This window comes from Aspergillus costaricaensis (genome assembly GCF_003184835.1).
Source record: "Aspergillus costaricaensis CBS 115574 unplaced genomic scaffold BO79scaffold_6, whole genome shotgun sequence".
Lineage (NCBI taxonomy): Eukaryota > Fungi > Ascomycota > Eurotiomycetes > Eurotiales > Aspergillaceae > Aspergillus > Aspergillus costaricensis.
In genome coordinates this window covers 799,181-814,459 of record NW_020291806.1, presented here as the reverse complement: position 1 = coordinate 814,459, position 15,279 = coordinate 799,181, and the positions used below count along the sequence as shown (strand labels likewise).

General features: G+C 51.9%; 6 protein-coding genes across 6 annotated transcripts; 3 read left to right on the top strand and 3 right to left on the bottom strand.

Annotated features, from left to right (window-relative positions):
• Positions 1-459: 459 nt before the first annotated feature.
• Positions 460-1,633, bottom strand: BO79DRAFT_189920 (protein SYS1). The gene is made up of 2 exons (XM_025680695.1): positions 1,184-1,633; positions 460-1,118 (listed from the first exon to the last, which is right to left on the bottom strand). Exons 1-2 carry the CDS (start codon positions 1,429-1,431, stop codon positions 710-712), a joined length of 657 nt encoding a protein of 218 aa, XP_025542853.1. The 5' UTR covers positions 1,432-1,633; the 3' UTR covers positions 460-709.
• Positions 1,634-1,788: 155 nt separating this feature from the next.
• BO79DRAFT_285597 (cytochrome c oxidase subunit 6B family protein) lies at positions 1,789-2,506 on the top strand. The gene is made up of 2 exons (XM_025688379.1): positions 1,789-2,079; positions 2,220-2,506. Exons 1-2 carry the CDS (start codon positions 1,855-1,857, stop codon positions 2,340-2,342), a joined length of 348 nt encoding a protein of 115 aa, XP_025542852.1. The 5' UTR covers positions 1,789-1,854; the 3' UTR covers positions 2,343-2,506.
• Positions 2,507-2,531: 25 nt separating this feature from the next.
• BO79DRAFT_71115 (putative RNA-binding protein (Nab3)) lies at positions 2,532-6,278 on the bottom strand. The gene is made up of 5 exons (XM_025689640.1): positions 4,598-6,278; positions 4,356-4,535; positions 3,801-4,296; positions 3,518-3,738; positions 2,532-3,453 (listed from the first exon to the last, which is right to left on the bottom strand). The coding sequence occupies exons 1-5, from the start codon at positions 5,916-5,918 to the stop codon at positions 2,906-2,908; spliced, it is 2,766 nt and encodes a 921-aa protein (XP_025542851.1). The 5' UTR covers positions 5,919-6,278; the 3' UTR covers positions 2,532-2,905.
• Positions 6,279-7,815: 1,537 nt separating this feature from the next.
• BO79DRAFT_285595 (peptidyl-tRNA hydrolase domain protein) lies at positions 7,816-9,058 on the top strand (the record flags this gene model as incomplete). The annotated part of the gene is made up of 3 exons (XM_025688378.1): positions 7,816-8,093; positions 8,175-8,435; positions 8,508-9,058. The coding sequence occupies 3 exons, from the start codon at positions 7,816-7,818 to the stop codon at positions 8,593-8,595; spliced, it is 627 nt and encodes a 208-aa protein (XP_025542850.1). The 3' UTR covers positions 8,596-9,058.
• On the bottom strand, positions 8,509-10,039 carry BO79DRAFT_168164 (snoRNA-binding rRNA-processing protein UTP6). Its single transcript, XM_025679413.1, has 2 exons — positions 9,894-10,039; positions 8,509-9,812 (listed from the first exon to the last, which is right to left on the bottom strand). Exons 1-2 carry the CDS (start codon positions 9,981-9,983, stop codon positions 8,721-8,723), a joined length of 1,182 nt encoding a protein of 393 aa, XP_025542849.1. The 5' UTR covers positions 9,984-10,039; the 3' UTR covers positions 8,509-8,720.
• Positions 10,040-10,215: 176 nt separating this feature from the next.
• Positions 10,216-13,856, top strand: BO79DRAFT_207668 (putative integral plasma membrane protein). Its single transcript, XM_025682229.1, has 8 exons — positions 10,216-10,433; positions 10,485-11,031; positions 11,088-11,214; positions 11,326-11,364; positions 11,422-11,506; positions 11,561-11,606; positions 11,657-13,464; positions 13,529-13,856. The coding sequence occupies exons 2-8, from the start codon at positions 10,560-10,562 to the stop codon at positions 13,685-13,687; spliced, it is 2,736 nt and encodes a 911-aa protein (XP_025542848.1). The 5' UTR covers positions 10,216-10,433; positions 10,485-10,559; the 3' UTR covers positions 13,688-13,856.
• The last annotated feature ends 1,423 nt before the right edge of the window (positions 13,857-15,279 follow it).

Here is a 15,279-nt window from a genome sequence, read left to right as displayed (position 1 = left end):
TGCATGAGTAGACCAGCAACACTGCTATGATGGAAGTGGCACAGTCTGCTGACACTTCAACGAACTGGATACTATCTCCGGTTAGGTGTGTCAACAGCAAGATCTGCTACTGGCTTACTTTCACAATGGGCAATTTATACTTTCCACATCTTCGAGGGATCTATATCTTATCACTTCGTACAGATATATTTCTGGGAGTCTTAAAAGTGCTACGTTACCTGTAATCAACCTTGTTGTCGAATGGTCTGCCATTTGAATTTATGGTCGTTAGTGACTGTTAGGGACTGTAGGCAATATCTGAGGAAGCTTTTTAGTTTTGACCGTCTTTATGTTGTCCTTGCTAAAATGCTAAAGTAATACATTCCCGGATATATATCCGAGATGGTAGGGTGTGCAAATCAATGTCTTCCAATTCTATGCCTACTCCTTGCCGCAGCAAGCCTGATATATATTTCACATGATATAAGTTAAAACAACACGTCGAAGAAAATAGGAAATGAAGTAATTGGCATCAATCCAACAACGCCACCAATGCAGGTACCAGCCAGCTAGGGTATACATGAGAAAAGAACAGGAGCAAACGTGAAGATAGACCATAACCACATCCAGTGGGAGTCTCACGCACTCCAAGGTCAAAAAGAGATAATAAAAAGGGTGATAAGGTCATGACAAAGAAAAGGGAAGAAGAACCAGAGAAGAAGAAAGAGATCTATACCGCCACGTCACCCTTCATTTCCACCATCTCATACTCATCCCCGGCACTGCTACTATCGCGCAAGCCTCGTCCTCTTCCTCTACCCCTCGATAGTGAGAATGACTCCTCTTCGCCAGCACCACTTTGTGTTTCACCACTTCCTGAAGCTGCAGCAGATGCACCACTGCTACTGCCTCCGCCGATACCACCGAAACTGATGGGCTGCAGTTCCCGCCAACGACAGGCCCAGATGCCCAAGAACGTCATGAACGCGGCACTCGCACCTTGCAGGCCCCACCAGAGCCAATTCGCGGGCACGGAATGCGTGTACAAGGTTGTAGCGATGAGGTGGAGGAAGTGTAGGGTAAGAGCGAAGTCAGGGATAAGCTTGGACCGAGCGACGAGGAGAAGGAGAAATATTGCCCTAGTTGTGGATTTCTTATTAGAATGTGTGCCTTGTACTGTGGAAAGACAAGCTAGAGAACTCACCCAATCCCACTCGTCAACAACCACACCAAGCCAAGCATCCATCCGATCGTCGTATCACCGCGGAGGGCATTCCAGCTGAAGACAAGGTCGAGGGAGAAGGGTGTACCGTAGACGACCGTCGTAAAGAGGATGAGAGCCGTGGCGGTGACATAGTAGGCGACTTGAAGGAGGAGGATCTTCCGGACAATCTTCAGTGGGGGGAGGTCGGTTCGAGAGCCCGCTCGAGGGGCCCGGCGGCGCGGGGGCATGAACTGTTTATTTTGATTGTGTATAGGCGATTAGATGAGGTTGGGTGTGTTGGAGGGACCCCGAACTGCGGTGGTCGGGAGTTGTGTAGTGTATTTGACCGCAAACGTGTCTGCGAGACGTCAAGTCTAATTAACGCGTTCCTGAATAACGCCAGGCCGGAAAGAAAATATCGCAGGGCAGAATTCCTCGGGTTGTATGACGTGGTGCTGCAGGGCTGATTGATCGATAAATATCCAGAGCGCCGTTCGGCGATGTTGGAGCCAACTTGACCGGACGGGTTAGCGCCACATGACCGGCGTCCGCGGCGGCGGAGCGGAGCAACCAATGCATCATCTCAATTATTGTCGTTCAATATCCGGACATTCTAGAAACCCCATCTACTCCTCGCACCCCTTCTACACAACCACATACCTACCATAACAATGGGCTGGCTTCCCTGGTCCTCCGAATCTACCAACACCGCCTCCGATGGTGGCCGCATAGCTCCCGATCGAACCTCCCGTCAACGATGCTACGAGGGCCGCGACATGTTCTTTTCCTGCCTCGACCGCAATGATATCTTGGATGCAATTAAGGATGACAAGGAGGCGCGCCGGAAGTGTGGAAAGGAGATTGCAGAGTTTGAGACAGCTTGTTCGAGGGCGTGGGTATGTGTTTCTTGCTTTTGTTACTTGTGCTTTGGCTTTCGCTTGTTGCTGGGCTTCACTGCGGCACGAGATAAGAAGACCATGGCACTTTCGTCACCTAGTATTGAATCTGAAGCTAATTGTATACGTTCCCATGGCAGGTCAAATATTTCAAGGAGAAGCGCGTGATGGAGTATAACCGGGACAAGACAATTGAGCGGATCAAGAAGGAAGATGCGGCCCAGGTTCAAGAATTAAAAGCACAAGGGTGGAACTCTCGTTAAAGAAGATGGAAAAAGAATAGTTGAGGTGATTGCTTGTGATCGGGGAAGTGGCGGCGCCCGTTGAGGGCTTTCTACCTGTACGATATTGATGTACGCTTACCAGGCTTCTAATGACTGCCGGACCGCATGCTACTAGATACTCTCCACTATAGGCTGGAACTGTGGCTTATTAGAATTACCGTGTGCTTGCATTGTGTCTGCCATGCTAGTCACTATGCCTGAGACCCCACAAGAATCCGTGGATAAAAATAGATACAATAGCTCCGCATAGAACCCCAACATCGCTGTCCGATGTCTAATTCAATACCTCAAAGCCAACAGAACCATTGCACCCCTATAACGTGTATTCGCTGATTCGATCGAGTGCGCAAGAAATCAACCCAACAACAGAACCTTCATAACCTTTACCTGCGGTAACGTTCCATATCCGAGTCTCAATCAATCAATCAATCAATCAATCAGTCAACGCCCGACTCCTTAAATGTCGCCAACGACTGCGAAGCCAGAGAGAAAGAGGAAGAGAGGAAAGAGAAAAGACGAAAGAAAACAAGGAATGTCATCAATCATTGCTTCCATTTGCCCAGTTGGTTCATGATGTTCTGCACATGGGGACCAACGGCTGCCTGGTTTTGAGGCTGCTGGCCTCCAAGTCCTTTGGCAAGTAACGAAATCAAGTTGGGGTCGGATACCAAAGGAGCATTTGGCGCTTGCAGAGGAAAGGGCGGTGGAGCTAGTGGCTGTTGCGGGTTAGCAGCAACAGGCTGGCGAGTGGCAGCGTTCAGCAGGCTAGCGAGGTCTGCTGCGCCATGCGGCGTGCTGGCACTAGGAAACGGCTGCTGCGCCGTTGGCACGGCTGGCGGCCGTTGCTGGAGCACTCCCAGCAGCGATTGTAGTGTGGGCCCGTCAAGGGAAGTAATCAGGTTGGCAATATTGGGCTGATTGGCGACGGTAGGCAGCGGCGCCTGAGGAGGCACTGTTGCAGCCGGAGCAGGAAGCGGGGGAACCCCAAATGCCGGGTTGGGAGGGAAAGGCGCCGGAGGAGCGCCACGCTGCATCGACTGGGCATGGAACACAATCTCGGCGGCGATACTGGGCTCGACATCGGGGTATTCTAGCAGGAACACTGTCAGCGAACCACAACTCATGCAGGCCTACTGAGGATAATGGCGACTCACCGTTGGAGCGAACATTGTCTGCCCCCCCGCTTCGGTCAAACACCTGCAGGGGTATTTTCCTAGAGAACTGACTAGGGCGCGAAAGCCTCACTACGGCAAGTACGCCCTCCTGAATCTGTCGTTGAACAGCTGCGTTCAGGGGAATTCGGGGTCCAAGGACGAGCACATCCACCCGGAGACCCCGGTTACGGAAAGAGTTCTCCACAAAGAAAATGAAGTTGCTGGCCACGGCATTAGACATTGCTTGGATGGTCCGCAGAGAAGAAAAACAAGAACCACTCACCGATCCAATTCCTCGAGCACAAGGATCTGTACTTCCGGTACGTCTCTCGGAGCTCGCCGAGGAACGGGCAGGTCTGCATCAGCTTCGTAAGACCCACGACCCCGTGGGCTTGGGGTGCGATATCTGCGATCCCTGGTGTAGGGCGACCGGGAACGCCGCCTCTCACGTCGATCGTACCGCTCTGGAGTTCTATCCCGAGACCGGTACCCGTCCCTGGCGCGGAAAGCACGAGGAGACGGCGAGCGAGGTGGAGGGGGTGGCCGATAGTCGTCACGTCTACGGTGACCGGGCTCATCCCTAAAATCACTGAATGGCACGCGCCCCGATTCGTACGGACGGTCGTAACGATCAGCCGGGGCTCTCGCACTGCGGCTGCCAGAAGGACCACTCCGGCTGAATTCTGGAGACCTCGAGCGCCTTGGTGGAGGAGCGCGAGAAGGTTCTGCCGGGGCGGCCCCGGGCCTTGTGCTCCTCTGTGGCTTCGAGATTTCGAGATCTGGTGCAACACGGATGAGTCTCAAGCGAGGACATCCATTGTCGAGCGGGTATACTTACGGACTTTGCGTCCTCTAACAACAGCTCCTTGCTCAGCGTCGAGAGCCTGTTTACAGGCAGACGAGTCAAGGAACTGGATGAACCCGTAGGCCTGCTTGATGGATATCTGCGCCAATTTCCCGAACTTGTGGAAGATGTGGAATAAATCGCGCTTCGTCACTCTTTCAGTGGGCAGATTACCTGCGACCTCGGTCAGATCACTGTTTGGGCCCTTGTCTTCATACACAGCAAGTAGTACTAACCGACAAACAATCTAGACCCCGGCGGGAACCGGTCCCAAAGACCTTCAGTTACGTAGATCCTCTCGTCATGCAGAAACTCATCGTACTTCTTCTGCACCTCGGGGCCCCATGGCGTGTCTTCATCGGAACCCTTGTTCTGCCGGGCCACTACCCGTTCACCGCCACCCTTTCTGTTATTCACTGGTCCTGGGGAGTCCTGAGTCTCAGAGGTAGTAGTAGATGTAGACTGCTGGAAACTCGGCACGGGGGGAGGGGGCAAAGCGCTGGCACCCGAGGACGTCCCCGGTGCGCCAGCCGCAGCCAATGATGGGAGGCCCAGATTGGACTGATAATTACTCTGCTGGGCGGTGTAGGTGGAGGAGGGGGAGGGCTGTGCATTGGAAGTATTAGGGGGGAGCTGGTGATATGACCGGATGTCATCACTGGCATTGTAGTTGGGATGGATAGAGGGCTTCTCCTGGGGAGGGGGGCGAGGGGGAAGTCCCATGGAAGATTGGAGCGCCTCGTCATCCGTTCCTGCCTGGGGAAGGGCAGAAACGTCTGTAGACAAAGGCGCTGTCTCTGAGACCGCAGGGGCAGAGGGCGCAGTGGAAGAAGGGGGCAGATTATCGAGGAGGTTCTGAAAATCGACACCATCCTCACCAGTGTTATCATCAGCTTTGCTCTGGGAGTCTAGGCGAGTTTGCGGCGCGGGCTGGGCGGTCCAGCTGGCGACTGCGTGGTCTACCTCGCTCGCACTGGGGGTGTCTTGAGCGGCATGGGAGGAAGAGGGAGGGACATCGGGGGGAGGAGGAGGAGCTAGGAGGGAGGCGGGATCTGATGGAGGAAGAGTGGTTAGAGAAGAGTCTGTTGGAGCGTCCTGGGCTGCGGAGGAGGTACCGCCGGCCATGGGAGGCGCGGGTTGGTCTGATGCAAAGGACGCCTGGGCAGTTGTAGCCGTAGCAGACAGTGCGTGGGCAATCTTGTTCATCGATCCATCCTCCACCTGCGACGAATCCGAGTGGAAGCTACCTTGAGTGTTTGGTGGTTGGCGCGGTGGTGGTTGCTCCGGCACTTGCACGGAGCCAGTAGTTCCCCTCACTTCGCCGGGCCCTGCATATTGGCCACGAAGTGAGGTGAAATCATTGAGATGCGCCTGGGAACTATTGCCAAGGAAGGCCTCGGACTTCTCATAAGTCGACGTGTCGTTAAAAACAGGGTCCATTTGATTCTGAAGCACCGGGATCCTGGCAGGTTCCGCGACGTGTAGCGGACGAGGGCTCTCGGGAGTCAGGGTCTTGCCGCGGAAGTGAAGAGCTTCATCTGGGGAGCTGGGCGTCATGTAGACCAGGGGGGAGAGGTCGATTCATCTACAAGAGCACACAAGAAGGTCCGACAAGAACCACACGGAGATGGGGTTTTTGGAAAATCGACAAAGCTAAGGTGGGGCTATCTTGCAAAATGAACCGGGCCGTTGGAGCCGGGGCGGTAAAAGGGATAGCAGCAACCCAGAGGGAAGTAGTAAAAGAGAGAGGGGTGGGCTTCTTTTTTTTTTTTTTCTCTTTCTTGTCTTCCGATGGTGTGGATGGGTGAAGAGTAAAGAGACGGATGGCGAGAGAGAAGATAAAAAGACAAGCCACACACACACAGTCTCTGACACTCACACCCCTGGATCCTGTCCGAGGATAACACAAGAACCAGTGAGACTTTTTTTTTTTGTGAAGGGGAGGCGGGGGAGGGAAGGAGAAAGCGCGTAAATAACAAAGCGATAAGCGCAACGGAGAAATGGATGAAGTAAACAGTATAAGAGAACAACCGAAAAGGAAAAAAGAAATAATAGTACAAGGATGGGTGAGCAAAAAGGGGAGAAAGATCAGGAACAAGCCGTTATAGAAAGCTCTAGCAAGATGGAGTCACGGAACAACAAGGAAAGGCGATGAGGAAGTGAGAGATGAGGAGGAGCGCGTATTATTTCATCAATACCCAATGACAATTGCCAGGAATTGGAACAGAACGAGGGACAAGCGATCAGCAGACGCAAGATTGCGATGGAGGAGCTAAAATGGTAAATGGAGCAGGGAAGAAACAATGCCTTATCCACCAGCTGGATGATGGATGGCTGGACTGCTTTTTCGCGCTTCACACAGATTCAATCTCTGGTGGTGGAGGGGGGGAAGAAGAGAAAGAGGAAAGAGGAAAGGGTGGTGAGAATACTGAGAAGATTCGAGCTCCACGGCGTAACTTGAAAGTTACGGAAAGGTCAAAGTTTGCGCAAGTCAGTACCGGCGCCATGCCTGATCGGGGTGTTTTAGTGCTTCAGCAGGTCCAGCCAGGCGGTGTGACTGGCTGGATCGGACACTAGCGGCGGGTCATGGCGCACCTGGATTTTTTTCTCTTCTGAAACTGGCCGTAGTTGGCATCGGTATCAATTAGTCAAGCCCGACTACTTTTGTACTAACTACGGAGTATCTGGACTAACACAGTAAACTAAAAAACGTTAAGTCCCTCTAAGAATATCCCTGGGCCCCATGATGCCATCTTGCCATCTTGCCATCTTCGGGGCCAGATCCTTGTTGCCTCGCTCCGACGGAGTTCTTCCGTCTGTGGTGACTACACAATAATACTAATAACTAAGTAATAACTAAGTAGGAACTAGCTAGCTTGGGCTAAAGGCTCGGAACACTTGGAAGTCAACTGACTGGTTTGTTGTTGTTGTTTGAAATGCCACCTTGGTGTCGGTATCGGAACCATTGTTCAGAATTTCAAGCGGTGACCGACCCAACCTATCCATCTACCTACTTAGTACTCTTTTAGTCTGAAGAATCTAAACATCCATCTTTGATTAATGACCAAGCTACTATCTCACTAAAAATCGCAACCGAGGCCGACCGCTGCTAACTACTGAGATTGGTGTCTACCCTACCCGTTGACGAACCATCAGCCCGACCCTGCCGGTCACCCTACTTTTAAATTACCTGAATGGGTCCTTGGTGAAAGTAACTCCGTCATATCCGTACTAAAAGCTACTTTACTCTAGCTCGGCTTCTGGAAGATCCTCGTGCTTGTTACTCGTTAGCATACCCATCCTTAATTCAATGTCCCTGTTCCTATCGGTCCTACCTGCAGCTGCGCGGCACCTCCCTTCCCCGCGCACTGCTACTGCTGCTACTACTGCTCTTACTACTGCTGCTGCGAACATGGTGCGAGCGAATCATGTAAGCCGTGGATTAGAATCCATCATGGCACATGCCCGGCTTTCTCTCCCCCGTAATTTTCACCGCGTTTCCCTCGCTTGCTATTATCCCCCTTCGTCCCGCCCCACCGTCGCGACACGAACCTTTGCGTCCAGGCGAGCCGCCGCCATCTCGACTCCCTCGGGCCTAGATTCGGACCACCACCTGACGGCGGCTAGGGAATGGGTCGCTAGGCTCAATTCAAAGGCTATCACCATCCCGCGTGACATCTGCGAGATTTCCTTTAGTCGTTCTAGTGGCCCTGGAGGTCAAAACGTGAACAAGTCGGTTGCCGCCATCGGTCTGAACCAGCCACTCCCATTGATTGGTGACTAACATGTATCTGTCAATGCTACTTCGTATAGGGTGAACTCGAAAGCCACATTACGAGTCCCCCTCAAATCATTACTGCCTTTCGTCCCCCAACTTCTACATGCCCCGCTGCAAGCGTCTCGATACGTCGCAGCGAAATCCCAGTTTCTGGTCATTCAATCGGATGAGTCGCGCAGACAGACCGCCAACGTGGAGGCTTGCTACGATAAGCTCCACCAGCTCCTCAAGAGCATAGCAGAGGACACGATTCCCGGAGAGACTTCGCAAGAACAACGTGACAAGGTACAAAAACTGTATGTATTTCTCCTCTGGGTATTTAGGATCCACTTTGAGGAACATGCGAACCTCGGACTGATCTAGCGCAGAAAGAAAGCTGCAAACGAAGCCCGCATCAAGTCGAAGAAAATGCACAGCAGCAAAAAGAGCAGCCGCCGGGGTAGTTACGACGACTAACAAACATGCTAACTTTTCATCACCTAATAACCAAGAGGACCTTTCCCTCATTCTCATTGCCCATTAAGCTTGCGACGGAAAAAGCCCGATAAACGCCGATGAATGATTTAAATGAAATGTAAGCTCTATGCTTCCTGTACAATGCGTTCCGCGTTACGGATAGTCGCAGAAATCGCCTTTTGGAGAGACGCATCCACGCCTTCTGTCTTCTCAAGGGGCTGTAGCCAGCTGATGATCTCCTTGGCGACGTTGGGGTTATTCCGGTACTCCTTGATACGGGCAAATGATGCGCTAAACGCACGTGGGAATTCGGGCGAAGTGACCTGGAGTCCGGCGGTGGGGAATTTGATGTAGCAGATTTGCGTATGGGGGCTGTTGGGCTTGCTCTGCTGCATCACGTCGACCACATGGCCGAGAATCTTGTGCAGACAGGGCAGGTCGTCGAACTCGACTGCCATATCGTAGAATTCATGACCGAAACGGTCGTCATTTTCAAAGTTCTTCATGGCTGTATCGAAAATGGCGAGAGGGATGGCACCAGTCAGTGCAGGGGTGTTGGCAAGGTTGTCCAAAGCGACTTGATCCACACCGCCATCCTCTCCAGCACCGGGGTTGATATCTTCTCCAGTAATCTTGGGCATAGCGATCATGTCGGCATCCATATCATCCTCCTCCGCTGGCTTCGGGGCTTCAATCGGCTTATCGAGACCCAAAATTCGCTGTCGAGCAACCAACTTGGCGATATATATCAATTCCAGTTTGGCATAGTGGAGCCACAGCTTCTTCGAACTTTTGCAAAAGCGCAATCCGCGCTGCATGTAACCCCTAGATTGTGTCATATCCGCATGCTCATCCACAGCGTATTGCGCAGCGTATAGCCACAAATCGACGTTGGCGGGATGTAACCGCAAGGCGTCTGTAAGAATGCTCGAGACCTTTTTGTAGGCCTTTTGTTGTTTTGCGTATTCGAGGTACTGCACCCACAAGCCCACATCTCCATGAAACTTGCGAGTCGCGCGGTCAAGGATGAAAAAGATGCGCCTCTGCCCAGTGTATCCCGCCGACCTGATTCCCAATCGCTTCACCCTCTTCCGGCGCAGGGTGTCTAGGTTCATCTCGTATTGCGCATATCGGACGAAGTCAACGGGCAGGGCGCCACGTGCATTAAGTTTGTGCTCAAAGTCGGACCGTTTCTTGATGATGGCTGTGATTTCCTCCTGCAAGCAGATCAAACGGCATGTCAGTTTTCTAGGCGCATTCAGGTGGGTAGATAGATGATGACCATGAGCGCCAAATACCTTAGAGAAGATTTTCTTCCGCTCAAACTCCTTGAGCTCAGGGACCGACTTCTCCAAAAAGAAGCGGGCCTTGTCGGTAGCAGCTGACATGATTGCTCTGGATGGCTTTGGCAAGCAGCGACTTCAGCAGTTCCTTTGCAACCCAGAAATCCAGCCAGAACCAGACGATAGGCAAAAAAAGTTGTCGGCATCCCGCACGAGATCTCCGCCCAGGGACCTGGCCGCCTGCCTGATCGGGGCTAGTGGCTGGAGCGCGCCGCCCGCGTGTTGCCGAGCCTCGCTCCGAAGGTCATCCCATCATCTGTCTCTCTCTCACCTTCAGGGGAATCTTGGGCTTCTCGCTGTTGGGATTCTTTGTACGACCCGCTCTTTCGCTTTTCTTTTCCCTTCTCATTTCATTTCTCTTTTATTGACGCTCATTTCTATCCCCCTTAGTCTGTTTCTTTATAGCTTATTCTTTTAATTGGCCGGAGTCCGTGCTCGGTGCCTCCCTGTGCTGCCATGGCACCCAGATATAAAGATGGGGATGCCGTTGTGGCGGTTAGTGTCTCTGCGCTTCGCGGTTTGTCAAGCTAATTGACCATCTCTCAGGTCAATGGAAAATGGATCTCTTGGGCACATACAGCTGTGGCCTACACGGCCTTCTTCAGTGCCCTGGTAGTGGGGATGTCCTTGCATTTCCACAAGATTGTCCAGAACGAACATTACGGCTACCCTGATGAATGGTTCCCTTCCGTGTCGGCCACCATCGGTGATCGCTATCCTGAACGCTCTTTCTTCCAAGTCTTCATTGCCATCACTTCCGGTCCTCGTTTCGCCCTCGTATTCCTTTGGTACCTCCTGACTGCCCGCCCTAACTCCGCCCTGCCAAAGCTGGTCGCTGGTGTGGGCTTGTTCCGGACATTCACGTGCGGAGGCTGGACTTATGTTACCTCGACTGATGATCACGACTGGCACGATATTTTCATGATCTCGTACCTGGTGGCAACTTTGCCCTGGACTCTCGGTTGCCTCGCCCTCAGTCCGAACAACCGCCGCGCTGTCAAGTACCGCAAGATTCTGGCCAGCCTGTTCTTTGGCACTCTGGTGCCGCTGATCTACTACTTCATCCAACACAAAGTGCACAAGGTTCCTGGGGGTAAGATCGCATGGATGCTGCTGCTGCTGTGGATGAGACTGTTAACCTTTGGCCAGCTTACACGAGATACGCCTTCTTCGAGTGGTCGCTTATTTTGTTTGATGTCGGATTCGATGCCGTCACAGCTCTTGACTTTGACGCATTCGAGATTGTTGTGAGGGATGTCAAGGGGGTTAGCAGAGGGTATGTACAATGGCTTCCAAAGTAATGCAGAGCAAGAGAGGAAAATGTACAGTCGCCAAAAGATGGTTGTCGGTATTTGAAAGACGTGATCTAAGATTCGCAAACTTCCAGGCAGTTGAAGACCACTGCGGACTCTGTCCTTGAAAAAGAGTGTGTACAATCTGATTTCCAGACTTAACCTGAACATGGCAGTTAACTCGTAGTCAGGAAGGGCAAGCCTGTCGGAAATACGTTTGGCGAGGGCTTTTTCTGGTCTGAAATCATCGATGCTGCTGCAGACGTCTACAATGGGGTACGCTTCAGATTGGGCTTTCCCTCAAATTATGTGGTTGCTGATAAGTTGTAGTTCGTCTTCTGGACCCTCTGCACTGCCCTTCCCGTTCTCGTCTGGTGTAAGTAGTGCGTTTCTTATCTGCAGGATCGCATGTCTGATTGGATGTAGACTTCCCCCTTTGGCACATGGGCATCTCCGGATATGAGGCAGCCATTGTCTGCTACCTTTCACCTTTGCTCCTCGGCATCCCGGCCATCAAATCTGCGGCAATCAAGAACCCTCGCCTTTTCCACCTGCTCTCGCTGTCCGGACTCCTGGCATATAAGGTGCAAGACCCTGCCAACCGCCTCTTCGTTATGGGCTTTGCCGTTATCTGCAGCTGTGTGACCTGGGCCGCTAGCTTGTATGCGGAGAGAGCGAACAACGTCAGATTGGAGTCCCGTATCCTTTCATGGAGCATCGGTTTGATTCTGTCTAGCGTCGCCAAGTTCGCATGCGCTACCAACAACCCTCTGTGGCCAATCATGCACGCTCAGAACGGTGGATGGAACAAGATTGGACTTCTTCTCGCTGTCCTGGCTGTCCTTCGATCCTACCGTAGACCTGCCACGAGCGGAGGAGATTATCTGCCGTCGAGTGGAAAGAAGGGCTCTCCGTTCCTGGCCGGTCTGGGTGTTGGCGGCTTGATGTTCGCCATGCACTACCTTCTTTCGGACTCTAGTACGATGATGTCTTGGGTCTGGGAGGGTTATCCGGTGCGGGGCCCCATCGCGGCTCCCCACGGTGCCGTCACCATCTTTACCATGGGTGCTGGTCTCGTCTACGGCCTCTTTTATCCTTCTGTGGCCGGTAGTTGGACAGCGTTCGGACTTGGCTCTCTGGGTGCCACATTCCTTACCTGCTACAGTCACTGGACCGGATACTATGGCGGTCTTGTCCTCACGTTCTACCTCCTGGCCGTGACACCCGTTCTCCTTTCCTCGGCCGTTAGACATTCTCCTGCATCTACGTTCGGTGTGGGCTGCGTTCTGTACATTTTCTTGATCCTGTTCCACGTTTGGGTCGTTGCTTACGCCTTTGTTCCTGGTGGATACCTCGTCAGAGAGCACACGGATTGGGTCGTGATTACCATCATGTTGTCCATTGGCGCTGGTGTCTTCTCGGCGGGTGTTTCGAATGCTTCCAGCCCGAAGATCAAGGCCGTTAGCCCTAACAGCAGAAGACAGCGTTCATACTTCATCTACGTCCTCGCGCTTCTGCAACTGCTCTCCGTCTCCATCGCATACCTCCGCTTCCCCACTAACGACTACACTCCTTATCATAAGGACGACAAAGTTGCCACCATGGGCATTTGGACGATCCACTTCGGCCTCGATAACGATATGTGGGCATCTGAGCGGCGCATGCGCGATGTAATCCAGGAGCTTGAGCTTGATGTGATCGGCTTGCTTGAGTCAGACAACCAGCGCATCATCATGGGCAACCGTGATGTTACGCAATTCTTGGCGGACGACCTGGGAATGTACGCGGACTTTGGACCGGGTCCCAACAAGCACACCTGGGGATCTGCCTTGCTCTCCAAATTCCCCATTGTCAACTCCACCCATCACCTACTCCCTTCACCTGTTGGTGAGCTTGCCCCGGCCATCCACGCCACTTTGGACATGTATGGTGAGCTTGTTGATGTTGTGGTCTTCCATTCGGGTCAGGAGGAGGATCCGGAAGACCGTCGTCTGCAAACGGAGTACTTGTCCAACTTGATGGGTTCGTCGTCTCGTCCGATGGTGTTGCTGAGCTACTTGGTCACCAAACCGCTCGAGGGCAACTACAACACTTATGTCAGTGATATCAGTGGTATGAAGGACATTGATCCCACGGACTGGGACCGTTGGTGCGAGTACATTCTGTTTAAGAAGTTGAAGAGAACAGGCTACGCCAGAGTTAGCCGTGACTCGATTACCGACACTGAGATCCAGGTATGCTCCTTTGGCCTAATTCACTTCCACGAATCTTTCCTATCTAACCAGCTATTCTTAATAGGTCGGTAAATTTGTGATTGGCGAGCCGGAACCGGAAAATGAAATGCGTATCCCCGAAGAAATGGTCCCTGAAGGCCGTCGATTCCCTGCATTGTTCCGCGGCCAGGGAGTTCGTGGTCATCGGTACCATGTCTTTGACGAGCCCCGATACTGGCAATGAGTGTTAGCTCTATTGAAGGGGCACATCATTCCAGATACCTCTGAGCAACATTGAATGTCTTCCATATACTGTTCTTGAGTATAGTTCATACGACAAGCATACCAGCATTGCGTGGCCAATTGCCTGCGGTGATCATATGTGGTCTTTTCGTTAAATCGTACATAATGCCATCTTTCCCTTATTCTTCTACTCAAAGTCGAATTTGTGCAACAAATCCGCAGCGAAGGTGCACTGTGAAGTGCTATACGGACTACCAGGCTCAGGGACGACGGGATTGCCTGCTGTTGGGTTGTAAACTTATTAGTAGAAGGGGATGGCAGGAGCTGAGGGCCCTGGTCTCGTGCCTGCCTGCCTGACTGCCTGATTGCCTGCCCCTCGTTCTGTGGAACGTACTCCAGGACTGACCTTCACCTTCAGTGCCATCCTTGACTGAGCTGTGGAATGCGAAACCGCCGATTAAGCATGTTCGCTAGGTCGATGTGACATAATCTATATGACAAGGTACACGATGCTGGTGGTCTTTACAGCGAAGCTCTGAGCTGGTCAGCTGCAAAGATCATTATTGTTCTCTTGATGATTCTTCCAGAGCAGGCAACCTTGTCAGAGAATACAGGCCAGTCACATCATAGAGTCAGATTCCAGCTGATACCGGTTGTGTCGAACCATTGTCCTGGACGAGTACCAGCGAGCACGACTACCAAGTACAACGTATATCACACCATAACAAAATCTTTTGACTAAGATCAACACTCAAGCTACCCACAAAAGAACATTCCAACGACAATAGAAAACAACGCTGAGGCAAGTAAGCACTTTCCATTGCTAGTTTACCAGTCATCCGGTGTCAGCAGCGCTAGGAATCCTCCGAGGAATGTACCGGGTACTTTGACTTTCTTTGTTGATCTTCGTCCCAGTTTTGCCTCCCCTAGATGGAGATTGTTTGATCTTTATCAGGCAACAATGAAAGAAAAGAAGGAAATTTCTTCGTTTATCTTCTAGGGCGGAAATGTGCTGAAAATGTACATAGGAAAGGCCAGAAGGACATCTGACAGGTGTGATGAGGGCCATGGAGAGACGATATTTGACGTCCTTTTTCTGCTGTCCTCGCGGGATTTACCGTCCCTGTACGTTGGAAGCTCAGCGAACCGAAAGTGATGGGTCTTTCTCTTTGGACTGAACTAACGGACCGATCAACAGCACAACTTGCGAGAGACTTGCTCCTTCAGGTTGAAGATTGCAGCAAAGTGCATGAGTGCTTTTCTTCAGACCTCAGCGGGTAAACGAAGGTCTAGGTAAGTTTAGCGTCGAGATCGATTGGCTTTGTTACTGACAATGCTGACGCCGGCTTATAGGTCTTTCACTTTGCAATTTCCGCCTCGTGGGAAGTTCTTGTTGATGCTTTCAGGGACAAAGAAGTGTCCAACAAAGACAGAGGAATACATTGCGTCTGTTCTATTTTTGTTGAATCAATTACTTCGATCGATATAAGTGAAAGGAAGTTCATTCGAAACCTAGCGTGAATGAACCCCTTCGATAATGCAAGTTGTCCCGGATATATTTGACTACCATCGCTCCGCACGGGGTGTCCGGGC